Source organism: Pristiophorus japonicus, chromosome 11, assembly GCF_044704955.1.
Source record: "Pristiophorus japonicus isolate sPriJap1 chromosome 11, sPriJap1.hap1, whole genome shotgun sequence".
In the NCBI taxonomy this organism is placed as follows: Eukaryota; Metazoa; Chordata; class Chondrichthyes; family Pristiophoridae; genus Pristiophorus; species Pristiophorus japonicus.
In genome coordinates, this window is record NC_091987.1 from 64,793,262 (window position 1) to 64,810,134 (window position 16,873).

General features: G+C 46.6%; 1 protein-coding gene across 6 annotated transcripts in view; it reads right to left on the reverse strand.

Moving 5' to 3' along the window:
- dcaf6 (ddb1 and cul4 associated factor 6) overlaps positions 1–16,873 on the reverse strand; it is a 214,382-nt gene that overhangs the window by 146,480 nt on the left and 51,029 nt on the right. For all 6 annotated transcript variants that reach the window (XM_070893462.1, XM_070893463.1, XM_070893460.1 and 3 more), the window contains exons 5-6: positions 15,494–15,607; positions 9,275–9,410 (exon numbers count right to left, since the gene is read on the reverse strand). In XM_070893462.1, the coding sequence (XP_070749563.1) occupies positions 9,275–9,410; positions 15,494–15,607 (250 nt within the window). The remainder of the gene's footprint in view (positions 1–9,274; positions 9,411–15,493; positions 15,608–16,873) is intronic.

Below are 16,873 nucleotides of genomic sequence, written 5' to 3' on the forward strand. Positions count from 1 at the left end.
ATTATTCCGCCATTCACACCCTATCTTGACTAACCTTTTTCTAACCCCAGCCATTACCATTTCAATTCGGCCCATCATCCCTTTTGTCTCTCTAATCTCTCCTACCTTCCACCCCATCACAGACCTTCCCTTTTGTTCTTTCTTCCCCTTCCAGTGCTGCTTAAGAATGTGTTCTTTTCAAATATTCGCCAGTTCTGACAAAGAGTCGTTGACCCAAAACATTAACTCTGCTTCTTCTCCACAGATGCTGCCTGAGCCACGAAGATTTCCAGCAATTTCTGTTTTTATTTCAGATTCCAGCATCCGCAGTATTATGCTTTTGCATTGAGATGGTGCACAGTGCAGCCACGGTGCTCCAATGGTGGAGGGAGTGCATGTTTAAGGTGGTGCATGGGGTGCCAATCAAGTGGTCAGTTTTGTCCTGCAGTGTTGCTGGAGCTGCACTCATTCAGGCACATGGAAAGTATTCCATCACACTGCTGACTTGTGCCTTGTAGATTGTGGAAAGGCTTTGAGAAGTCAGGAGGTGAGGCACTTGCTGCACAATACCCAGCCTCTGACCTGCTCTTGTTGCCACAATATTTATGTGGCTGATCCAGTTACATTTCTGGTCAATGGTGACCCTCAGGATGTTGATGTTGGGGGATTTGGCGATGGTAAGGCCGTTGAATGTCAAGGGACAATGGTTAAACTCTCACTTGTTGGAGATAGTCATTGCCTAGCACTTTTGTGGCGCGAATGTTACTTGCCACTTATCAGTCCAAGCCTGAATATCCGTATCTTGCTGCATGCGGGCATGGACAGCTTCATTATCTGAGGAGTTATGAATGGCACTGATCATCAGTCATCGTCATCAGCGAACATTCTCACTTCTGATCTTATGATGGAGGGAAGGTCATTGATGAAGCAGCTGAAGATGATTAGGACACTGCCCTGAGGAACTCCTGCAGTGATGTCCTGGGGCTGTGATGATTGACCTCCAACCATCATAACCATCTTCCGTTATGCTAAGTATGACTCCAGCCAGTGGAGATTTTTCTCCAATTCCCATTGTCACAGTTTTACTACGGCTCCTTGATGCCACACCCGGTCAAATGCTGCCTTAATGTTAAGAGCAGTCACTCTCACCTCAGCTCTGGAATTCAACTCTTTTGTCCATGTTTGGACAAAGGCTGTAATAAGGTCTGGAGCTGAGTGGTCCTAGCGGAACCCAAACTGGACATCATTGAGCAGGTTATTGGTGAGTAAGTGCTGCTTGATAGCACTATCAACAACACCTTCCATCACTTTGCTGATGATTAAGAGTAGACTGATGGGCGGCATTTGGCTGGATTGGATTTGTTCTACTTTTTGTAGACAGGACAAACCTGGGCAGTTTTCCACATTGTCGGATACATGCCACTGGAACAGCTTGGCTAGAGGCGTGGCTAGTTCTGGAGCATAAGTCTTCAGCACGACAGCTGGGATATCCTTTGCTGTACCCAGTTCGCTCAGCTGTTTCTTGATATCACATGGAGTGAATCGAATTGGCTGAAAACTGGCTTCAGGAGGCAGCCGAAATGGATCATCCACTCAGCACTCTGGCTGAAGATGATTGTAAATGCTTATTCAGCCTTGTCTTTTGCACTCACGGGCTGGGCTTCGCCATCACGGAGGATGGGGATATGCATGAAGCCTCCTCCTCCCGTTAGTTGTTTAATGGTCCACCACCATTCATGAATGGATGTGGCAGGAATGCAGAGCTTTGATCTAATCCGTTGATTGTGGAATCGCTTAGCACTGTCTATTGCATGCTGCTTCCGCTTTTTACATGCATTTAGTTCTGTGTTGCAGCTTCCCTAGGTTGGCATCTCATTTTTAGGTACGCCAGGTGCTGCTCCTGGCATGCTCTTCTACCCTCCTCATTGAGCCAGGGTTCGTCCCCTGGCTTGATGGTGATAAGAACATAAGAAATAGGAGCAGGAGTAGACCATTTGGCCCCTCAAGCCTGCTCCGCCATTCAATAAGATCCTGGCTGATCTGATCATGGACTCAGCTCTATGGTAGAGTGAGGAGTATGCCTGGCCATGAGGTTACAGATTGCTGCTGCTGAGGGCCCACAGTGCCTAATGGATGGCCAGTTTTAAGCTTCTAGATCGGTTCTGAATCTATCCCATTTAGCACAGTGGTAGTGCCACACAACATGATGGAGGGTTCAGTGTGTAGACAGGACTTTATCTCCATAATGACTGTGCAGTGGTCACTGCTATCAGTGTTGTCATGGACAGATGCATCTGCGACAGGTAGACTGGTGAGGACGAGTTCAAGTAGGTTCTTCCCTCGTGTTGGTTCTCTCACCACCTGCCGCAGTCCTATTCTTGCAGCTATGTCCTTCAGGACTCGGCCAGCAGTGGTACTACCGCGCCACTCTTGATGATGGACGTTGAAGTCCCACACCCAGAGTACATTCTGTGCCCCTGCTACTCTCACTGCTTCTTCCAAGTGGTGTCCATGGAGGAGTGCTGATTCATCAGCTGAGGGAGGGCGGTAGGTGGTAATAAGTAGGAAGTTTCCTTGCCCATACTTGACCTGAAGCCATGAGACTTCATGGGGTTCGGAATCAATGTTGAGGATTCCCAGGGCCATTCCCTCCCGACTGTATATCACTGTGCTGCCACCCCCTGTTGGGTCTATCCTGCCGGTGGGCATCATTACTGATACTAGCTTTTTATTCCAGATTTATTTAATTAACTGAATTCAAATTCCCCAGCTGCCGTGGTGGGATTTGAACTCACGTCTTTGGATCATTAGTCCAAGCCTCTAGACTATTAGCCCAGTAACATTACCACAATGCTACCATTCCCGACTATATCTTCAACTATATCCATGGTCATCCATTGCCATCTTTTGCCCTTTCTTCCCGAAATCTCCTTTCTTCCATTGCTTAAGATACCCTACCTCTGATAGTGTAGACGTTTCAGCCCAAACTACAAGTTTAAAGCTGTCCCTTCAGAGTCCACTACCCATCCCCTGACGTGTCTTTGTTCTCACTGAACTCTTTCAACTGCTGGATCTCTGAAGAAACTTGATTTCCATCAATGGATCCCTCGCAAACAGGGCTTTATTCCTCTATTAACTACCTCACGAACAGGACTCAGCGGCTGTGGCTTTGCTCTGCTTTCAGTCGCTCCAAGTCTTTGCTCTGAATTATTTTGTCAAATTGGTTTCCAATCTCCTGGACTGCTTCAGACACATCTAGACAACTTTTCTGCTTTGACCTACATTGGATTACACCACAACGTTTCTGCACTGGACTATACTGGATTATACTGTCATGGGGACAAATTGGGGGGGGTGCAGTAACACTCGCAAAGCACGAGGCTTTGCGTCGGGCGCAGAAGTCTTGCCTCTCACGAAAAATTGGGGTTACTGCCCCCGAAAGGAAATGGAGCGCAAAATAAAGCGCTCCACTTCCTTTCTGGGGCGGTTGTGAGGCGGACGTGTCAGGAGCGGGGTGCAGCGTTATGCACTGGGCCGCGTAGTGCAGCTGCGCAGGAGGGGCTCTTCCCTTAATTAAAGGGAAGGGCCGAAGCGGCATACTCTGCAGCAAACAAAGGGTCCTACCTGGACCACAGGGGAGCGAGGGTCCCATGCCAACATCCCGGCACTCAAGCAGAATGCCAGGCTGACAAATTGTGACACATTTGTGACACTGTTCATAGCGCCAACAGGGGCGCACCAAAAAATCAGAGCATTTTTTTTTCAAAGCACTACACCTCCCCTTGAACTATTGCCCCGCGAGCAGCCGGTCGCCCAGTACGCGTCCCCTGAAGCTGTCGTCGTCATCACCAGGCTCAGCTTCAGCGGGGAGATATAGACAATTTAGGGTCCAGGGCGCTCCCTCCTGTCATCATACCTCCTTTCATCTCTCCTTTCTCGGATACTCTGCCCTCCCAACTCCTTACCCCAATCATTCATTACTCTTCGACCTTCCTACTCTCCTGCAGTTGTCCCAACTTGACTCCCCCCCCAGATAAGCCTACAGCTTCTCTCTGTGCCTCTTGGCGTCCTACAAATGACCCATCGGGGCACTCGTTGCTGCCTCCTTACTGTCCCCATCCTACTTTCTCGCTAACCTTCCCGCCCAGCGCATCCACTTGGTGCTAATCTTTCCAATCTCCTCCCCATCCAACTCATCCACCGCCCCCCCCACCCCTCCCCAGCTATGACCCAGTGGATGCTGACAGTGGGGCAGCCATCACTGACCCTCTCCGCATCTCCCTCCAGAATATCTGTTCACTTGCAAACAAGGCCCTTGCCATCCATGAGCATTTTAGCGACGATTGCATCATTACATGGCCCTGACGGAAACTTTGCTGAGGGGAGATGACTCCTTACCCTTAAATGAAGCCTCCCTGCCTGGCTGTACCTTCCACTACTTGCTCCGCTCAGACCACCATGGTGGCAGTGTAGTTCTCATCAGCAAATCACACCTCAGTCTGTCCCCCTACTCCTCTGACACTTTCTCCTCCTTTGAACACCTTGCCTTATTCCACCCCTCTCACCTGTCATTTAAAATTCTTGTTCTCTACCACTCACCCAAGCACCATAAAAATGTTATTATCGATATATCTTCACTGCTATCGATCCTCAGCCTCTGCACCAAATGATTTCACACCTTCGGTGATTTCAATCTCCATCTCAATTCATCATGCTCTCTGTCCTCTGAGTTCACTAAACTCCTATCCTCCCTTAATCTCTCCTTGCATGTAAACTCCCCAACCCATATTTACGACCACCCCCTCGACCTTGCCATCTCTCATGGCCTCGCTACTCCCATCATGTCAATCACAGATAAGGCCATCTCTGACGACTAACTCGTATTGCTCTCCTCCCACATCCACCTCCCCCACCTCCTTCTGTGTCTGCCCCTGGAAAAAACTCTCTCCCAACTCTCTTACAACTGCACCAACTGTACAGTCATTAGCCCTCCATTCACCATGATATTGCTGCAGCTACCGATCTGCTCAACCACACCCTCACCACCACCTTTGATGCCCTTGTCCCTATTAAAACAATCACTCTCTCTCACCCTGGCCGTTACCCCTGGTTCAGCCCTCATTTTCTCTCCCTCAAGTCCAAGGAACGCAGACTTGAACAGATATGGTTGTCAACTGGTTTTGCCAGTCAACGCCAAATCTGGCTATAACACAGAGCTTTATCAGATCTTGTTCTCGTCTGCCAAAATTGCTCATTATTCCAGAATCATTATGGAATGAAAAGATAAACCCCAGCTTCTATTTTCCACTGCTAACAGTCTTCTTAAACCCCTCTCTCTCGACAATAAGTGTGAGGAGCTCATGGACTTCTTTGTCTTGAGACCATCCATTCAGCTGCCTCTGCCACTTCTCATCCTTGCCATAGCCTACCGGGCCAAACTTCCTCTAAGGATCCCTCTTGCCTAGCCCAGACCTTACATCATTCTCCAATTTTTCTCGGATCTCCCCTCATGACCTCACCGAGCTCATCTTCTCTATGAGACCCACTTCGTGCTCACTTAACCCTCGTCCCACCAAACCGCTGACCACCCAACTTCCTTTTCTGGCTCTCATGTTAGCTGACGTTGTTAACAGTTCTCTCCACTCAGGTCCTGCCACCCTCTCCTTCAAATCTGCCATTATCACCCCTCTCATCAAAAAAACAACCCTTTATTCCTCCTTTTCCTCTCCAAAGTCCTTGAACGTGTTGTCGCCTTCCAAATCCGTGCCCATTCTTTCCCACAACTCCCATGTTTGAATCCCTCAAATCAGGTTTCCGCCCCTTCCAGTATCAAACAGCTCTCATCAAAGTCACAAACTCCGTTGCCCGTGTCCTAACTCACACCAAGTCCCGCTCACCCATCACACCAAGTCCCACTCACCCATCTTTTGTGACTGTGGCAAAGATAAATTATCCCTCCTCGTCCTTCTTGACTTGTCTGCAGCCTTTGACATGGTTGACCACTCTCCTCCAATGCCTCGCCACCGTCGTCCAGCTGGGTGGGACTGCACTTGCCTGGTTCCATTTATCTCTCTGATTGTAGCCAGAGAATCACCTGCAATGGCTTCTCTTCCTGCTCCTGTATCGTTACCTCTAGTTTCCCCCAGGGATCTATTCTTGGCCCCCTCTTATTTCTCATCTACATGTTGGCCCTTGGCGGCATCATCCAAAAACACAGCGTCAGTTTCCACGTGTACGCTGATGACACCCAGCTCTACCTCACTACTACTTCTTTCGACCCCTCCACGGTCTCTAAATTGACAGATTGATTGTCTGACATCAAGTTCTGGATGAGTAGAAATTTTCTCCAATATGGGGAAGACCGAAACCATTATTTTTGATCCCTGCCACAAACCACAAACTCTGTCCTCTAGCCACTGACTCCATCCATTTCCCAAACATCTGTCCGAGGCTGAACCACACTGTTCGCAATTTTGGTGTCATATATGACCCTGAAGTGAGCTTTCGAACACATAACCGCAGCATAACTAAGACTGTCTATTTCTATCTCCGTAACATCACACGCCTCCACCCTTGCCTCAGCTCATCTGCTGCTGAAACATTCATCCATGCCTTTTTTACCTGTAGACTTGACTATTCCAACGCACCCCTGGCTGGCCTCCCACATTCTACCCTACGGAAACTTGAGATCATCTAAAACTCTTTTGCCCGTGTTCTAACTCACACCAAGTCCCGCTCACCCATCACCTCTGTGCTCGCTGACCTACATTGGCTCCCAGTTAAGCAGCGCCTCAATTTCTCATCCTTGTTTTCAAATCCCTCCATGGCCTTGCCCCTCTGTAATCTCTAATCTCCTTCAGCCCCACATCACCATCCCCCTCACTCCCCACCCCCGAGATATCTGCGCTCCCCTAATTCTGCCCTCTTGAGCATCCCTGATTATAATCACTCAACCATTGGTGGCCATGCCTTCTGTTGCCTAGGCTAAGCTCTGGAATTCCCTAAATCTATCCGCCTCTCTACCTCTCTTTCCTCCTTTAAGATGCTCCTTAAAACCTACTTCTTGGTCACCTGTCCCAATTTCTCGTTAAATGGCTCGGTGTCAAATTTTTTGTCTCATAATACTCCTGTGAAATGTCTTGGGATGTTTTACTACATTAAAGGCACTATATAAATACAAGTTGTTGTTGTTGAGCATTGCTTTTGTACTCTATGCCACTATTTATACAACCTAGGATCCCATAAAAAAGACTTATGAACCGGTTTCTCACTTTTAAAGATTTGTACCTCGAAACCAGAGTTCCTCTGTTCCTCTATTTTATTTTTTTAAGTTTTGCCTTTTACTGTATATCTTCTCATTCTTCCTTCCAAAATGCTGCACCTCACATTTCTCGACATTGAGTTTTATTTAATGACATCTATCTAATTTGTCTATGGAACAAAGAATACCACTGAAGGCTCTACGGTACAACATGTTAATTGTGCTGTATATGAGAATGAGGTCTGCCATCAGGTTCCACATTCAGCTGCTAATGAAATTTTACCTAACATTTCACCATCTGGGTCATCAGAAAATGTTAACACCCCATATTTTAAACAAAATCAGATCTTTACAAAATGTTAAATACTCAAGAGTACAATCAGACTGCAATATTGAACTTCTATAGTAGTGGTAATTAAGGCTTCCAGATTGACTAAAAGACCAGACCTGTGCATTTGTCCTTTAACAACCTATCTGTCCAGAGTTAAAACACATTATACTTTCAAATCTCCTTAATTTATGAAAATTTACATTATGGATCCACTGCATATGCATTGTCCCTACTGAAAATTATCCAAAAGGATTTAAATCATATCAATTTGTAATTGAAATTAAACTTATAAGTCCCAAGTTTCCACACGCGGCGAAAAAGGCACACCTCAGAGCTGGGCGCCTGTTTTTCGCACCGAAAACGGCGCCTGAAAAAAAATGCGGTATTCTGGAGCTCGATGTCTGCTTGGCGTGGCGCACAGGGGGCGGAGCCTACCACTCGCGTCAATTTTGTAAGTAGGAGGGGGCAGGTACAATTTAAATGAGGCTTATTGGTGCCGGCAACCCTGCGCGTGCGCGTTGGAGCGTTTGCGCACGCGCACTCTGAAGTAAACATTGGCACTTGGCCATTTTTAAAAGTGCTGCAGAAAAAGTGAAGATTTGTTTCTTGGACCCCTGCAAAGGCTTGTATTTTAATTTTCTTGATATTTCTGTGTGTGAGGGAGTGCTTTTAGCAGCACTGCTGAATAAATCACCTGCTGAAATCAGTGAGTTCAGCTTTTCACTGCTAAACTTGCAGAACCGGTGCCTGCAAATTAAGGACTGTGTGTTTGGAGAAATAAAAGTGCCAATTCAACTTTGCAATGGATCAACTTCCACCAAGGACAAAGAATTTCTTGCATTAGGAAGCAAACCATTGCATAATATGTGGTGCACCCATTCTGCAAATTTAAATATAAAGATGTCGATGTGGCTGCCTCTCCCTGTCCAAATGGCCTCAGTCAGTCCCCCTCACAGCTCAAAGGCTGCTGCTGCTCCCGACCAGCCACTGACGCCGCTGCAATCCCATGGCCGAATGGCCTCAAGTCCGTCCGGGTGCTGCATCTTCGCGGGGAATGAAGGCCTGCCTCAAGCACCGCAGCTCAGCTCGAAGGCTGCTTGCTGCCTGCCCCTGCCGTTGAGACACTGACGCCACACCGCTGCCTGAAAGGCCTGCCTGAAGCACTTTCACACAGGTAGGAACATGGTTTATTTCATCTTTTCTTTGCTTATAAATTTTTATTCAGGTTGGATTTATTTGTATAATATTTGTATAAGTATAACTAAGGATTGATTGTAGAATTTAATGACTTCCCTTCCCCCCCCCCCCACCTCGTTCCCTACGCCTAATTTGTAACCTGCGCCTGATTTTTTAAAATGTAGACAAGGTTTTTTCAAGCGTACAAAAATCTTCACTTGCTCCATTCTAAGTTAGTTTGGAGTACGTTTTCACTGTGGAAACTTTCAAATCAGGCGTCAGTGGCCGGACACGCCCCCTTTTGAAAAAAAAATTCTGTTCCAAAGTGAAACTGTTCTACCTGACTAGAACTGCAGAAAACTAAATGTGGAGAATTCCGATTTCTAAGATACTCCGTTCTACACCAGTTGCTTCTAAAAATCAGGAGCAAATCATGTGGAAACTTGGGGCCATAATTACATTTCAGGCTGTTTGTAATGCTAAAAGGCTTGCTCTTATTTTGGATGACAACTTAAAATATGAAATACCTGTAGCTCTTGTGCCAAGCATCCTTCGATCGTATATCCTCACAGAGCTATCTGAACAGCCAACAGACAAGTAGTATGGCATCAAGGGGCAGATAGCGATTGAAGTAGCAGCACGACGACAATTTATTAAAATGTCCTGTTTAAAAAGAGAGTTTGAAATCTTGAAAATTATCTTTAGTTTCAAGATATAAATTTCTAATTAGGAAATTGTTCATTCAAAAATTTAAGTCAATTCAGTTAACGTTATACAAAATGTCCACATTTGAAAGTGATAAACTTGACTTTACAGTGGGCATTTGGTAGTAAAATACTTACATCAAACCTCTTCTACAAGAAAACAGACTGTCAGTGAACACATGCAGAACTTATCGGGGCAGAATTTCCGACATCCCGGGCTTGTACGAAGTTTCTACGAACTCGGGAAGGCATCAGAAAAGCCGTTTTTCAGCGCGTAATGCGCATGCGCTGAAAACCAGCTTTTCCAATCGGTCAAGCTGGAGCTCGACAGATCCTTGACAGATCGGGAGCACATTTGTATGTGGAAGTTTGGGCTATTTACCCATATCTTGCACGGCAACTATCCTCAAAACTCTTGCGCCAGAAAAAGCAGGTGCATAGCCTATTTTTACAGGCATAAGAGTTTAAAAACATAGAAAAAACATGATTAAAATTAAAATTAAAAAAACACATTTATGTTAAAACCTTGCCCACTCAGATAATGTTCATTTAAACCCTAACCCTAACATTTTTAAAAATCGGCAATTTTTTTTTTCTTTAAAAAACATATGTAACATTTTTAATTTCTATTAGTTTATTGTGTGAGGTGTTTTTTAAATGTTATGTATTTTTTGAGAGTTTTCTCATTCATTGTAATAATAACTTACGAAACTCCTATTGCAATTAATGGGAAAATACTTACCGGTGATTGGGTGTCCAGGCACAAGCGAGTCCTGCAGACGTCCCGACGTGCACGCGTTGCGCGTCACAGGGAGAGGAGGCCTGTGGATCGGAAGTTCCTGCACGCGCAGCAGCTACAGGTAAGTGCGCATTTTATTTCTATTTTTTATTGATTTGCCCGTGGGAAGCCCTCCTCGGAATTTCTGCCCCATCATGTAACTTATCAAGCTTTATAAATCAGTCCAGTATAGAGACTCCCTTCCCCCCCCCCCCCACCCCAAGGCAAACAGATGTGGACACAAAACAGGTTTGCTTTACTCTTTGGGCTGGATTTTCGGCTTTTTGCATTTTCACCCAGCACAATTCGTGGCGGAGCCAAAAATTGTGTGCCGGATTGACGTTAGTGCCAGAGTGAGGAACTTTCGCCGAATGCAAGTTCACAAGGAACGTTAGCATTAACTCCGGCATTGCAACACGCATTGTGTGCCTGAGCCGAAAGTTCCGCCGCTAAAAAAAAAATCGGCCGTTCTGCGCATGCGCAATTTTTTCTCCCTCCCCGCTCTTTTGGTCTGGTCTCCAGTTGCAAACGCTAATGCATGGCGTGGCTGTCCGCATGCACAGTATAACCAGGGCTGAATCAGCCATTTTACATTTGGATTTTGATCATGGAGGACGACGATTCCAGACAGCATGCCAGGTGATTCAGCCACAAGGCTAATGAGGCTCTAGTGGGAGCTATGGAAAGAAGATGGCAGGAGTTGCATCTTAGGGGTGGATCTGCACCACTGCCATCCACATTGGAGGGAAATCACTGAGGCGGTCTCTCTCTGCCTCAGACACTGTGGTCAGGGCTGGCACACAGTGCAGAAAGAAGTTCAATGATCTGACAGGGGTAGTCAGAGTAAGTACAATTTTAATTCAGGCACTCCTTCATTACTTCAATTATAAATCTGACACACTATTTGTTCTCATGCTGTTGTTGCCTCTCAGCACTCTGTGGGTTGCCTTCTAAAATGCATGACACATAGGTAGGCTTAATTTGGCACCCTATCAGCCATGAATGATCTTTACACATTATTAAGATTGCTTTCTGAGATTTCATAAGATTGCTCTCCACTTCGATGTCCTCCTGATGAACCACATGCAACTTCCAAGGCCATTAAACAGAGGACTGTATTACATTCAGACAGTATGGTATAAGTGGTTTGGTGGTTCTCTGTGCCACAAGATCAGATGGACCCTCTTGTAACCATTCTTATTGTCATTTTTACAGGCAAAGAAGTCACACAATTGGCGTGAGGAGGTGCGGACAGGTGGCGGTCTGCCTCAGACCCTGCCACTCACTGACATTGAGGACAGAGTGGCAGGCCACATTGGCGTCACAGGTAGGGCAGCTGCCACTGTGACGATGACCCTACGTTCAGATACTGAGAGCAAGTCCTGCACATTCCCTGGGATAGGTTGAGGCAATGTCATGCAGTGCCTCTGGACTAGATATAATGGGAGTAGCAGTGGTCCTTCAAATGAGCCTGTGCTATGCGACCTTCCTCATGTCACCCTGCCCTCTCCCCTGCTGCTAACCAGTCATCTGTTGCTATCTACTTCCAGATGACTAGCACAGGCGCAGCAACCCTCAAGGGACCACTCCACGTCAGGCTATTGTCTGGAGGAAGAGGAGGAGGAAACCAATGAGCTAACTCCGGCACAGCATCCGGCACAGCATTAATCCACCCCTGTTCCGCCATCGGCACGCAGTGCCTATGAGATCGACGTGACGTTCTCAGGGTTCAACAAATCCGGAGCACCTGGGACCAGTGGCATGTAGTAACGCAGTGCTGAGGTTGAATCCCGCATGCCAACGGTGAGTCGATAAAGTCGGTCTGCTGACAGATAGGCAGACGTGAAACTGGACATGGTGGGAATGCCCAGCGAGAGCATCCAGGTCAGCCGTCAGCTCCTTGATGTATTGGGTAGGATTCCCGCTAGCATCGACAGTCTTAAAGTGACCATTACAGAGGTAGGGTCGCAGATTGTCAGTGCGAGCCGTGATACCAGCAAGGCCATCAATGTCCACACGAGGCTGGTGGCCTCCAGCAGTGACAGTGGAGTCCCGGAGAGTGTGGCGTGAACCCTTGCAGAATATGGCGCATCACAGGCACAAGCTCTGCTTCAGCTTGGGCAGGTGATCCAGTTTATGCCTTCTGCCATACTCCCTGCGTTTCCCACTGTCTCCCACTGTCACACCCAAACCATCGGTGACTGGCGACTCCGATAAAGAGATTAGCCAGTCAGAAGCCTGGCCTTCCATGCCACCAGCTGTTCCAGTGTGTCCCCAGACGCGTCTCCATTGTCTCTCCCCCCAACACAGCAGCGCTCTGGCAGCCTTGCTGCACGCCATCTTGGTGCCACTTTGAGAAGGAGCAGCAGGCAAGGGAGGATGATAAGGGGAAGGGGAAGGAGGGGGCAAAAGCTGGTGAGAAAAAATAGTGGGGCAGGATATTATCTTGCTGCATAATGTTGTTGATGCTGGATGCATCGTATGTTTTATGTTACAGTATTATGTTACACTGGATTATGTTTATTTTGTTGATAATGTTGTTGAATTATCACACTGCTGGATGCAACTAATTTTGTTTTATTTTACTTAAGTCTCACAATAAAGGTTACAAAGTTTAGAATGCTACAATGTTTAACATTTTTTGTTCACCTGTGAAGTGCCTCATTTGCAGAATAAGAGGGGGAATAGTCAACATGGTGCGATAGAGTGACCAGGCAATGGTCAAATGTGCCGTTCACTCTTCAAGCAAAACGTTCAATTATGAGCTGCCGACATAAGGCTTTTGCAGCGGCGAAATCTCCATGATGCCTCTGGTGGTGGTGGTGGCGGCCTGGGATCCTCGCCAGGCTCCTCTTCCTCCTCCTCCTCCTCCTCTCCCTTTCTCTTGAGGTGGTCCTGCAATCCCCATTGGCAATTCCTATCTCCTCATGATGGCTAAGTTCTGTAGCATGCAGCACACCACAATGAACTGTTGAGGGGAGTATTGCAGGCAGCCTCCAAAGCGGTCCAGCCGTTGGAAACGCTGCTTGAGCACTCCAATTGTCTGTTTGACGAAGTTACGTGTGGCTGCATGGCTCTCATTATAGAAATGCTCAGCTTCTGTCTGAAGAATCCGGAGAGGGGACATGAGCCAGGTGGCGAGGCCGTATCCTTTGTCCCCAAGCATCCAGCTCTGGCCTTGTGGTTGATGCTGGATCATCACACAGGATGAAAGCATCATGGGTGCTCCCTGGATATTGGGCACTGACTGCCATGATGCGTTGAGTATGGTCGCAGACAATCTGTATGTTCATGGAGTGGAATCCCTTTCAGTTTCAGAAAACCTCTGCATTCTGTAAAGGTGCTCGCAGGGCGATGTGCGTACAGTCAAGGGCACCCTGGACCTTGGGGAAGCTAACAAATCATCCAAAACCTATAGTCCTCTCATTTTGGGTCTCCTTGGTCATTGGGAAATTTATGAAGTCCATTCTGTGTGCGTACAGTGCAGTAGTCACCTGGCAAATGCAGCAATGTGTAGCGTGCTGAGAGATGGAGCATATGTCCCCCGCTGATGCCTGAAAGGAGCCGAAGACATAGAAGGCAAGTCATCTTCACCTCGACGGGCAGGGCAGTCCTGTTGACGCTGGTAGACCTGCGTGTATGAGCTGGCATATCTCTGTGACCACCTCTTTTCGGAAGCGCAGCCTTCTAACGCACTGTGCCTCAGAGAGCTGGAGGTATGAACGATGTTCCCTGTAAACTCGTGGGGGGGTTAGGCCTCCTCCCCCATATGCCTGTGACCTCTTCGATTACGTTGCAAATGAACAACAAGAAGACATCTTCCAGCCTGAAGCCGTATGAATATAGCAGCCAGGATTACTGGCTCCCGACCTAGCGTGGACCCCATCTTTTAAAATATCCTTCAATGTCCTTTATAAAACAAACTAGAAACTCAGATAAACTTCACAATCAAAAGTATTCAGTAATGCAGCGTTCTTTTCCCAATCCTTTTAATTACTCACAACTGCACCTTTTTCCTCCGATTTCAACATGGCACCGTTAGTGCCTGGTGTGCCCTGGGTCCGTCTGGTTTTTCTGGGCGGGTTCTCGGGCGGACGCTAAATCGGGCAAAATGCTCAAAAGTTCCGCCCGGAGCGCTAACACAGCGGTGCACGATGATTTACATCATCCAAACGATCAAAACAGCAGCGGGGCAGTAAGCTTTAGCGAAACCATTGGCGAAAGTTCTGCCCAAGCACAAAATCTTTTGCGCCTTGTTTCACGCCCAAAAAATCATTTTTGCCCCCTGCTGAGGTGGTAAATGGGGCGCAAATCAGCCGAAAATCCAGCCCATTGACTTATTTGCAATTCCTTGTTATTTACTTGAGCCCAAATATGGTTTCAGTATCTGAAATAGCATTCCAGATACCCTGCTGTCTGCTTTGCAGTGACACCAAATTAATCTATATCTCTCAATTTACCACACTAAAAAATTATTTCCAAGTTAGAATTATCACATTGCCCAATTGTTTTATGCTCTAACAATCTATAGCATATGCACTAGAAGATATATTTTGAGATGTATGATTAGACTACAGCTTTCAAGCAAACATGGCTTATTTGAAGATATGCCCAATTAATAACCTTTTAACATCTTGAACCAGTCTGCCAGAACAGTGAACTGACCCTTTTCCAATTTGGTTTTAAAGTATACATTTATAAAAGGATCTTGAGACCTAATGGTAACACCTGTGAGGAATTTTGTTACCATAGGATGATATATTTGGACAGTGCAACATGAGCTCCCACAATTTTGTTGGGAGCAAAATCCTGAAGCTCTGGAGCCAAGTGATTTTATATTTTTGATGCCCCTGTTTGCACATGGTTCACACGATGTCAACCACAACAGTAAATCTAAAATAATCTGTAGTTATCAAAATGTTTAAAAAAAAATCTAAGCAGCTCCACGAGAGGGGAGGGCATGCCATGACTGACTCAAACTGCAGCCGACTGGAAAGAACTGACGCAGTAAGCCCCCCTCCCCGCCAAGTGCCAGCATAACTCCACTTCAGTTTGGCTACTTTTAAATAGACATGTTACAAATTCACATTTAAATGTTATAAATTTGTAATTAAAAATAAAAATTTGCAACAAGAGACCCATGCAAGTATGCTGTTAACTAAATTCTCCGACAAACACCTGAGCATATAGATTAGTAGCATCTTTACATTGGCTCGCTAAAAATGTATATTTACGTCTGCAAAATGTGTATTTCTTAAACTCACATCTTTGCAATCTTCTTTTGTACAGTTTGTCTTCACTCTCACATCAAACCACCTTACTGTACCATCTTCACCACATGAGAGAAAGGTGTAAGGATCATTGGGTACAGTCATGATCTGGGGAACAAAAAGGTGTAAAATCATTTGGTGCTGTCAAGAGCTGGAAAAAAAAACCCAGCATATAGGATTGCAAGTGGCTGCTCTTCAAATGTGAGCCAGGACACGGAGGGTAGATTTTGATGCTCAGACATAAAATTGGCATCACGGACTGACTGCCTGTTATAGAAACCGCCCAATTTTCATTTCCATTGAAATCAATGAGCTCAAATTCCACCATAGCAAGCTGTGAAATTGAATAGAATAAATCTGATAATTTATGGGCTAACACCAGCAAAAGTGACCATGCATGCTGCTGGATTGTTATAAAAACTCAACTGGTTCACTAATGTCCTTAAAGGAAGGGAACTTACCTCTGCTACCTGGTCTGGCCTACATGTGACTCCAGTTCCACAGTATGGGAATCAATCTTAATGCTCTTAAGGCAAAAATGTCACCCACATTCCAAGAACAAATATTTCAAAAATGTTCCACACAAGGCATTTCAGCTACCTACTGAGCCATCAGACACCCAAGATTTTGGGCTGGAAGTTGTCCTCCGCCCCGTGGAGTGGATAATTCAAATTATTCGAACTATTACCGCTCGGCAGGAGTCGGAGGGAAGAAGTGGGAAATTCAGCTGTAAGTTCAAGAAACCACCTCCCAGCGCTTTCAGGTGTTGTTGGAGGCGGTAACCTTGCCAGTGTGGCGGTGATGACACCAACATGATGCAGATATGCCGCGTCGCGCTGATGCGTCGCAACATCCCTCCCCATCACTTAAAGGGGAGGGACGCTGCGAGGCCTGCAGAGTCGGTTCAGAATTAAAATAACATGGCAGCCATAGCGGTGCACCCTCCCCTTTAAGGGCATCCGCCCAGCCACGAGCAGCTTCCCGCCTTGTGAAGCTGTCGGGGGCACTGACTGGCAGTAGCCGCGCTCCTGCAGGGCAGAAAAGGAGTCGCCGCTGGTCAGTAAGGGATCGGCACGCGGCTGACATGGGGTCGGTGCGCCGGGCGGGGCGGAAACCTGTTTCCGCTGCCCCCACAGCCCGGGGAAAATTGCAAATAGGTCACACCATCCGCCTGTACCAGGTCGGAAAGGCCTTACCACCTCATTCCAGCGTAACGGGCCTGAAAAAGGGGCAATTTTGGCCCCTTTAAGTTTAGATAACTTTGTTTAACCCTAGCAAAAAAGGACACGTCCATAATCTACACAATTTAAAATGTACTTTGCAGTTTAAACTCTAAAATATTAAGTGGGAACATTAAATGTTTGTACACAATTA